General features: G+C 43.4%; 1 protein-coding gene across 1 annotated transcript in view; it reads left to right on the plus strand.

Moving 5' to 3' along the window:
- tnk2a (tyrosine kinase, non-receptor, 2a) overlaps positions 1-4,015 on the plus strand; it is a 24,764-nt gene extending 20,749 nt beyond the window's left edge. The window contains 3 exon segments of the mRNA XM_079754597.1: positions 670-765; positions 1,311-1,438; positions 2,227-4,015. Of these exon segments, the coding sequence (XP_079610723.1) occupies positions 670-765; positions 1,311-1,438; positions 2,227-2,233 (231 nt within the window). The 3' untranslated portion in view covers positions 2,234-4,015.
- Positions 4,016-11,029: the final 7,014 nt, after the last annotated feature.

Consider the following 11,029-nt stretch of genomic DNA (forward strand, 5'->3'; position numbering starts at 1 on the left):
TCTAGGGATACCTCCCTTCCGTTCTCTAACATAAAGGCGTTAAGGGGGTTTGCATTTGCAAACTTACTACCACAATTTCTGGTACTCAGGGCCAAGCCTAGCTACTAAAAGCTAGTACTTTTTTGCATTGAAAATTCCTTTAAGAGCCTTGCAGACGTATCCATCCTTCTTCTTAGTGGATTGCAGGTTAACATGGTAACTCCCTCAACGGCTGACCTCAGCCCTGAACAATTCTAAACTCACAATGCTCAAACCCCCTCACCTATGTCCCCTTTGTTGTTACTGCCCACGGTGTGAAAGCTTCCCCATAACAATCGTGTACACCCACTTTCTCGGTGAATGTACGCTCGGTAAATTTCCTGCCTCTTATCTTCACATGATCTTGCATTCAAATTGAACCATATACTCTGCTTTCTGAAGTGTCCTGAAAACAAGTTATTCCTCGCCAGTACCCCGTGTGTTGGGATCTGGTCGCCCCTCGTTACGGCTGCTGATGTCACGGCAGTGTTTTCAGTAGTAGACATCTTCACAAAGCGTCACTGGTTCTGCTGAAAAAAAAGAAGCGTGTTCAGCGCTGGGTGAGGCCGCAGCTCGGCTGGATGAAGATCAATCGAAGGATGAACGGACCAGGTCTGAGACCCCGCCTCCATCCGTCTGTTTGATTGGCAGGTGCAGGAGGCGGTTCACGGGGTGACGGTGGAGGAGTGCCGGGCGTGTCTGCTGGACCACGGCTGGAGCGTCCCTCTGTCCGTACAGCAGCTCAAGGTCTCCCCTGGCTGTCTGTCTGTCTATGTATCCATATCCCTCGTCCTCGTTAGCTGTCTCCCGATGCATCAATCTGTCTCTCTTTCAACTTTCCTCACTCTTGCTTGTCATCCGCATCCATCTGTCAGTCCCAACCCCCCCCCCGCTCTCGCTCTCTCTCTCTCTCTCTCTCTCTCTCTCTCTCTCGCTCTCTCTCTCTCTCTCTCTCTCTCTCTCTCTCTCTCTCTCTCTCTCTCTCTATATCAGGCTGGCTCCCATTGATTCATGAAACCTAATGATTTACGAAACCTATTGATTTATAAATAAGTGTGGAGGGGTCACATGACCATGGTGAACCTACACTACTTTAACTCAACCACACGCGTGTGTATGTGCTTTTCTTTGTGTGTGCGGTTTTATTTTATCTGTGTATATGCCTCTGTATGCGTGTGGTTGTGTGGGCGTGTGTTTGTGTTTCTGTGCCACTATGTGTGTGTGCATCTATATGGTGTGTGTGTGTGTGTGTGTGCGTGTCTGTGTGTGTGTATGTGTGTGTGTGTGTGTAGGTGGAGCAGTTGTTCCGGCTGGGTCTGAGGTCGAGGTCGGAGTGTGTGGACGTTCTGGAGCGGAGCCAGTGGAACCTGGAGGAGGCCAGCACCATCATACTGGACACACACACACTGCAGAGCATGAGGTACACACACACACACACACACACACACACACACACACTGCAGAGCATGAGGTACACACACACACTGCAGAGCATGAGGTACACACACACACTGCAGAGCATGAGGTACACACACACACTGCAGAGCATGAGGTACACACACACACTGCAGAGCATGAGGTACACACACACACACACACACACACACACACACACACTGCCTAGCATCAGGTACACAACCACATACACACAAACACACACACTGCAGAGCATGAGGTACACAAACACTGCAGAGCACCAGGTACACAAACACACACACACACACACACACACACACACACACACACACACACACACACACACACACACACACACAAATAAATGTAAACCCATCAGGTACACACACACACCTTTATTTTGGGGCTAGTCCAACATTGATCGCATGCTTTGATTTTTTTTTTCGGCCTTCGACCTTGTCGAAGCTTCAGAATAAAAGTGTCTTCTAAATGGCAAGACAAAAGCAAATAAACAAACACGTTTGTCCTTGAAAAAAAGGAAATAAGACCTGTGTTTTCTGTTGGTTGCCAAAACTATGGAAGTATGTGCGCATCACCAGAGGTGGGTGACGTCATCTTGCATCATGCCAGAATGTCAAACGTCAGTTTACCTTCAAACAAGCTTTAGCAAACAAGCCTTTAATCTAAGGACACCTCGCATCTTGGCTCATGCTCTTTTAATTCTCTCTCTCTCTCTCTCTCTCTCTCTCTCTCTCTCTCTCTCTCTCTCTCTCTCCCTATTTCATCTAACAGGAAGTGACAGTGGGTCTTCGGAACGAAGGGCCAGTTATTGTACAGTAATGGGCACACACACACACACACACACACACACACACACACACACACAGACGGTGCGTGTGTGACCGTGTGTGGGCTGTGTCAGAGCCGCCGTGGCGCCTGGCCACCGGGGGAACGATGGAGACCTGTGGGTCAGGCGCTACGGACGCTAACTAGCATCAGCCGCTGGGACTACCCCGTTCGAGACGTGACAGACGGCCTGTTACGTGCAGCTGCATAAGCCGCCGTGCGATGACTCATCCCACTTTACTTGAGCTATTTATATTTACTGGTTTTTTTGTGTATATTCCGATATTGATGAAGTTTGTCGAAGCGGGAGGATATGAAACCCTTTCGCCGCAATTGTGTGTGTGTGTGTGTGTGTGTGTGTGTGTGTGTGCGCGTGTGTGTGTGTGCTTTCGTTTGGATCAGACGCACAAGAACATTGTCGGCGGTATTTAAATGTTAATTACGGTTTGAAGATAACGTGGTTCGGTACAAACCAAGCGACCTCATGTTCCACTAGTCCGAACGTTTTTTCTCTGCTCAGAATGCGTATTTAAATACCTCGGTCTGATAAGCATTTTAATCTAGTCTAACACACATTTCCCAACATATTTGTTCAACAATTGACCAAATTAAAATGTGAATGAAGATAACAAATTCTAAAGAAGATGCCATGCACACTTCCCTGGCATTTGTTCTTCATTTGATTAATTAATTTGATATTATTCAATGAAGGGAAATTATATCATTTGCATAAACAATAACGAGTAATGGAATGGACCTTGTGGACGGAGTGTTTTTTTGACATGTAAATAGTCTCGCTGTCAATTATTTTGAAGCAAAAGCACACAAATGCTGGTCCTTTTTTAGGCAGACTACTCTTCACAGAATACCTTACTGGATTATGCAGTCTCCAGCCCCTCTTACACATGTAGTCTTTCCCCGCAATGTTACTGAGGATGTACTGTATAGGCTGTTGTGTGATTGGGAAGGGGGAGGCGATATTTCGGGAAATCTGCACCAGCATTTTGCCTGAGTAACGTTTGGGGATCCCTGAGTGCACGGCTGACTCCTCCTAGGACGTAGATGAAATCAGCGAGAGTTTATCGGACCGCACCGATGCTTTGCGGGTCATCAGACATAATATAAATACAGCTTACTTTGTTTGAGAACGAGATCCTTTTTTTCCAGACAGGTTCCGAAATGAGGGAGTTCCTCTCATTCCGCAGGCTTTATGGCTCATGGCCTCCATAAGTGGAGAGTGAGCGAACCATTCTCTGCTGAGGATGTATTTGAATACGCGAGTGCTTATCTCAATGAGCCAATGCTTTCGGATGATCCGATAACAACATCTTCAGTATAATATTTTTCAGTAATTTCTGGAAACTGGACAGGTTACGAAATATGGGTGCTTCTCTCACTCCGCAAACTTGATGGCGGCTGGCATTAGCAAGTGTTGCATTACCGCCACCTGCTAGACCGTCCCTTGGCACGTGTTCCGGCGTTGCTATGCCAACATGTGCGCAAGACCAAAATGTTCCTGAGCGTAGGCGCGTGTAGTGTAAATCACTAGTGCTGCCCGAAATGTTATCCCAGTAATTTACCGGGAGCTATATGTGGAAGGGGCGTAAGAATACAACTCCAGACTCAAAAATGGACCCTTTGACATTAATGAGTTTACCCTAATTAGCAACCTTGTTGCTTAGGTATCCAATCAGCAGCATGAAGAAGAAGGGAACATTTTAGAAAACAAATATATCCTAGGTCTCTTTCACATCGAAACTGATGCATCGCTATCGGATTAAATAGCGTGTAGGTTCCTAATTGGAAGAAGGTTACACCAAACTATATGATCTACATGGTTCACTGTAATTCATCTAACATCTATCATATTTGTGAGATTCGTAATCATTAGGCAAGGCAGTTATTTAAAACCAATCCTGGGAGATTATCAGTGGATTTACATTAGATCTGGCCATCATAGCACTATACCGACGCCTCGGAGAAATCAAGAAACGTCGTTAACGTGCCACGGTTACCTCTGCTGAGCTCGCGCTGAACCAGCCACTGGGTGTAGACGGTCAGGAGCTCAGCCGTTTTCCTGCGGTAGAAGACGCTTCGAAGCCCCAAAACCATCCGTCTCCCTTTCCGTCTCTCGTTTATTCAGTTGAGTGCCGTGAGAAACGCTTTGTTATGGATGCCCGTGTTAGTCAGCAGTCCCAAAACCCACACGCCTTCACAACACAAACACTTTCTGATGGGGAAAAGCCAACCCCATCTTTCAGTTTGAAAGTAAACCAAGAGTTCTTTGTAACTGTACTCAGATTGGTGCATATTACAAAACAAGTGCTGCTGATTTATTGCATTTCGTTTTCATGATGCCATTTTGTAAAAAGTTCTTAACAGAAGATGTCTGAGGCGCATTCGTTATTGTTTTCACAACTAGAAAAGGAAATCTGCATGGCATTTTCATAATCTAATTCTGTATAATCGTGTATGAGACTGTATAATAGGGATTGTCAGGGTCCTTAAATTATTTATGTTTTGTTCAGAATTGTTTTAACAGAGTATTATCACTTTTCACTCAATTTGTGTTCAACATTTTTCTTATCTTTTATTTGTTAAAGAACATCTGTGACATATTTTTTTTATATTTCAGTGTAGGCCTACTTGTTCTTCCCTTTTGAAGAAAAAGGTAGATATTTCCTGGCTATCGATTTGCTCCAACACATTGGATCTAGGCATGATTGGTGGCGTTTGTTTGGGATTAGCTGTAACCTCAAGTATGACACTACTTTGGCTTGTATTACTGGGGACAATGCTTCCCGATAGAAAACGTGGTGGAGTAGCACGCTGTGCAAATTCAAAGTTCTCAAATCAAATGTTATCCCAGTGGGTGAAATTCATGTCATATGCTATAGTGACAAAATCTGTCATGACATTTCGTTTTAAACCACAGTAGTTTATTCTGTTTCTACATTGCGTTTTTACAGTTGGTGTTTTGACAATGTTTATTTTTTTTATTTTTTTTGACATATCAACTGCTGGTCAGACAATGTGAAATAAATAATGGCAACTGTAACAAAAATACAACATGCAGTGACTGCTTCCTCTCTGTGTCTCTTAGACTAAAATTATAAACTAAGCCAGGTTTAAATGATATTTTATAAAGAATCTTTAGATTAACTTGTTGGTTGAAACAATTTTACTTATTAAAGTTTGAAGGTGTGTGTGTGTGTGTGTGTGTGTGTGTGCGTGTAGTTATGCGTTTGTTTAGGTTATGTGATTTACTAGTCTGAGAGGGGATGGCTTTTTGAAAATGCTTTGAAAAATCGAAAATGAAAAGGTCTCCATAATTTACAATCTCTCTCTGTAGGTTTTAGTTGTTCAGAAGTAGTTCAATTGTCAATGTATAATTTATGGAGCTCTGTTAACTCTATTTAGGGGAAATTAAGCATAGAAAACGTCTAAACTCTATTAAGTTTATTAGTTTATCATGTATCAGTAAACATCTACTTAATTTAACCTTTTCAGTTCCTCTAGGTGTTCATAACAACCGTATTGTCGTATAATTAAGATGAAATAACATTGAAATGAACATTTCACTAAACCACCGGTTTTCGAGTAATTTGATGTAAAATAAACACAAAAAAAACCAACAGACGACCATGCACTGCCTATGGTTTGGAAGGGGGGTTTGATTTATGACTGGTATGCGTATATGCAGCCTTTTCACCCTGAGATCTCGACATCTATTTATGCACGTCAAAGAAAGTCAAGGACTTCCCTGGGCACCTGTTCTCCGGTACCCGTTGTTTGTCACTTTCGCAAGGCCATAGAAAGCACTTGGAACTGCATTACCATATTTCCCTCTAGGCTATATGGATATGTAAAGTGGGACTGTGCTAGCAGCAGTTCTGCTGTAGCTGATGCCTGTCAACAACTAGAAACTTTTTCAAATGTAGGAAATGTGAGACACATAACAATAGATAAAGATGCATTTAACTATGTTGGTCGCTTCGTTTCTGGAAGGAAACTATTTTGCAGACTTCTGACTGACTTGTTCACCATTCTGTCTCTGGTCAGCGACAACCCAGTCTGTTGATGGCTCTGATGAGTTTTTTCCAGAATATCCTGTGTTGTTGGTACGTGAATATTGGTGTTTTCCTTTCAAAACGATCAAAGTGGTTCCTTCATCTTCATCCGTCGTTAAGTGTGTGGTCTCTCAAGTTTTCTACATTAAAGAAACTGTCTAGTGCCACAATTATCAGAGTGGGGTACGTGGAGCTATCTCAGGGGTACGCAAAACTAACCTGATATACCTTCCCAAACAGTCCTGTTGAATAGCCGACTGCAGTCTCAGTAACAAAAACAATGCATGCTCCCTTGTGCACCAACAGAATAACATAATCAAACATCTAATATGTAAGAAATAATGTTCATAGAATATCAATTAGCCTACAATATAACCCAGTGTGTCAGTGTGTGAATCGCCCTGGCTCGTAAACTTTGCTGGAACACTACTGTTCTACTGTTTCCTGAACATAATCCGGCCTACACTCCGTTCATTTTGTTAAAATGTGAAAATAATTGAAAAGTAATAAATACAAACACTAGTCCCTTCACCACTTTTATTTTTAATCGACATTATTAATTATTTTGGAGATTGGGCGCATGTAGGGGAACCGGAAGGCATATTGAGGGAGGCGTGCTGCCGAGCAGAAACCACAATTGTAACCTTGAATCGGCTACATTTAATTAGATCTTTTCGTTATATTTGCCCCAGAGTATGATTAGATGTAGGCCTATTGTGATGGAAGTATTCTCTCGCTTTTTCTCCTGCGCTCTGATTGTCATTCCGCTTGCTTGCGTGCCAGGCTCTAAAACAAATTTGCACTGAATTTAGTGTGAATATTGTAAAAAAAAAAGCTCACACCCAGATTAGCAACAGAAAATTGCACTTGTACTACAAATGAAGCCCCTGCGGTTGAGACCAGCTGCTCGGGACAGACAGGAATGATCGCCAGTCCTTATGCTAGCTACAGCTTGACTGGTGCTGCTAGCGAAGCTGCTCAGGTCATACAGGTATGATCAACTGGTCTGATGCTAGCTGTAGCCAAACAGGCTTTTCAGAAGAGACCCTTCGTCAGACAACTCTATTGAAACAGCTAGAAGACATCCTCTTCTGCAAACCGCTGGAAACCAGGACAATCCAGGACCGCTTTACTAAAGTGTTATCACTCGAGTGCAAGCACTTGCCCCCGATGCATCTTGAGTACATTGCCGCATCCACAGAGAAGTGCTTGCTGCCAAGGGAAAGCCTGACAGCCTGACTGAAGTATTGAATAATACGGTGAGAATGGTGAACTTTGATAAAGGCCCCTGAACTCAAGCCTTTATTCCGCCCTATGCAACAAAATGGGCAGCAATCATTTACCGCTGTTGCTCCATACTGAAGTGTGGTGGCTATCAAGGGGAAACGTCTTGGCACGGTTATTTCCAATTGAAAGCAGAGATTCACGGTTCTTTTCATCGACCACCGTTTTTATCTGTGTGACACGTCGCATGACGAGCAGCTCACAAGGTTGGCCTATTTGTGGGGTATTTTTACTCGCCTGAATGAACTGATTCTCGGACTGCAGGGCCTCTCAGAGACGATATTTAAAGTGAGGGACAAAATTGAGGCAATGATTAAAAAGCTGGGTCTCTGGTCTTACAGTGTCAACAAGAACGACACTCAAGTGTTGACTTTACCGCACAATTTTGTTTGTGCAAACGAGACTCAGAACTGCAGACAGTGTAAAATTTGATTTAGAGAAACACCTTGTACACAATTACGCACGTACTCCCACCAACTCATGCCAACCACCTATGTCTGAGCGAGAGAGCCTCATATAATGTATCTATCCACGAACGGGTCGATGAAAATTGAAGGCACTGACATATTCCTGGTTTGCCTTGCGCGCAGAGCATCCTGAATTGGCAAATCATGCCATTTAGACTTTGATGCTCTTTGCAGCAACTTACCTATGCACGACTGGGTTCTTAGCTCTCAACAGCATGAAGTATGACAAAGTTCAGGCAAAAACTACATGCGGAAAATGATCGCTGAAACTACCTCCAATACAACCAAACATTGCAGCGTTATGTGAGGCTATTCAAGCACAAACCTCACATTCATCTGCGTTTGGTGAGGCATTAAATGTTCAACTATGCAATGTGTGTGTATCCAGTGGGTAAGGTCATGGTAATATGTACAGAAAGGTGGATGCGTCTCTGGACGTTTAGAATACTTACAGAATTATCAATTCAGGTATAAAGGTTGTATTGCATGCGTGTTCATTTTTTAACAGATTTGACAGTTTTTTTGTCCACTGTAGTCCTTGTAGTTGTGTTATGTTTTGTGTGAGTTTAGGTGAAGATTACCTGTGTGAAATCCAAAATAAAGCATATATATATATATATATATATATATATATATATATATATATATATGTGTGTGTTTACTTTTTGTTTAGAATTACAAAAAAAAACATTATGGTGAGCTGTTGGTGGTGCTGGGGTCCTCAGCAGGTTCAGGATGTACTGTTCTATGCTGTTCTATGTCATGTCAGCTGTTAGCTTGTCGGCGGGATTCATGATTATACTTTACTGTTGCAGCCCCAACCAACAGCGCAGGATAGCGGGCTAGTACGAGGGTGTAAGGTTCAGGGTTCCTTGGCAAGAGAGTGAAATGCAGAATTGGAAGAGAAAAATGTCCAGCATCCGCATAACCAATCCAACCCCCTGGCCAATCACAGCGGTGTCTGATTCAGTGGTCTCACCTGATTGACACTCAGACTTCCAATCTTCATTTGGATACTTTACTAGGCTCCCAGTAAAGCTAATCAGACTTATTTTGGACCTTAACTCCTCCATGATGTGCATTATGCAGAATTCGATCAGGCAACATGGTAATATGTGCAGTAACATACGACTTTCTCAATGGAGGATGAAATAGATCAACAACGAAGGGTCCAGGGGCTGCCAGGATAAGTGTTGTTTATGACTTAGCGTAGACCCCTGCGTGATTGCCATTATTCCCTGGCAGTGGCGACCGCTTCCAGCATTCCACTTGATTGGCCTCCTTCACAGAGGGAGATTGTAAACAGTTGTCGGCCCTCACCTCTTGATGCTGAATAACCTCTGGAACAATAGCAGATAATTGTTTTGCTCCGAGTTTAAAAATGCTGTTTGTTATTTAGTCGTAGATTTGACTGTAGTTGATTTAGAAGGGAAATGATTAAGTCTCTCAATCATACTCAGTTTGGACACTGTGAGAATATTTCAATGATTTAATGACTTTGTGTACCTTCTTACGGTGCCATTGAGTGCCGAGAGAGGCGCCTTCAAATAAAATGTATTTTTACTTTTATTTTAATCAAATCTCCTAATCATGTGTCTTAACTTTCGGTATGAGATGTGTATTTTTCTCGCTTGTGATTTAATGTCATATGCACATACATGCAACCGCGGTTTGTACATTCTCCACAACCATCAATGTCTCTCCCTGGCACATACGCTTGTCTGCGTGCAATCTTGTTCGAGTGTGTCTGTATTATTTTGTCACTCTGTCTGCACATGTCCGTCTGAGTCTTTTTCATTCATTCTCAACATTTCGGTGAATTCACTGGAGGCACACACACAAACACACGTAAATGCTCTGTGTTGTTATGTCCTTATCACACACTCAGACTCTGTCTAAACACAGCATGCAGGCTGAGGCTTTCCCCTCTGGCCTACACAATCATACAAACCCCTACTCTCCCCCCTGGAGATTATTCTGAGTGTATGATTACCAATGCCCCTAGTGTTTGTGTGTGTGTGTGTGTGTGTGTGTGTGTGTGTGTTTTTGTGTGTGTGTGTGTGAGTATGTGTGAGAGTGTATGTCGTGTGTGTGTCAGCGTCATTGTGTGCAGCATACTGTACATGACGGATGATCCCACAGCTCAATGACAGAGCAGACCTGAGTAGCAGGGTCTGCTTCACGCCCAAATCAATGGCAGGGGGGTGCTGCCCCTGACTTAATCAATCACACACCTAGCAGCCGGGTTACGGGGCCTGCGTTTAGCATGTATCAATCGGCCTGAGTTTGAGTCGGGCAGTAATCAATCAACCGTATTTGTTTGGGAGAGCGGGTCCCAGACGCCGGAGAGAGTCTCCATTGATCCCCCGTGCCGCTCAAAGTTCAGCTCAATGTCCAAAGCCCCCAGTCAAACTGGACTCAGGGCCCTCTGAGCCACGCCATCATTCAGAGGGCCCCGCCGACGGGAACGCTTTCCATCGATTGCTCAGGTCTCACCAGACCCGCGTTCCCCATGGAAGAGCAGTGATGCACCAGCTGTTTGAAGGATCAATAAGTCATTGAATCATCATTGAATCATGTGATTAATTCAATAGTTATTATCATGGTTGATCATTGCCTGTCCCCCTGTCAACCGCAGCTTCATCAATCTTCTGCACAAATGGAATTATTACTTTTTTTCCGCCGGAAGGTAAGAAGATTGAAACGCGCTGTGTGTAAATATATACACAGAGATCAGGGAGAAACAGGGTACTACATGGTAGAATACACATGTACTGTGTATTATACTATTCAGACATGAAGGAGACACTTTTATTGAGAAGCCACTTCTGTGAATACAGATTCTGATTCAGACGCATGCATTAATGAGCAAGGCAGGTGAATCTCTTGAACTAGCAGGTGTTTGTTTGGGTATCTGGCTGATAGACG

Source organism: Pollachius pollachius, assembly GCF_949987615.1.
Source record: "Pollachius pollachius genome assembly, chromosome: 17".
Classification (NCBI taxonomy): Eukaryota; Metazoa; Chordata; class Actinopteri; order Gadiformes; family Gadidae; genus Pollachius; species Pollachius pollachius.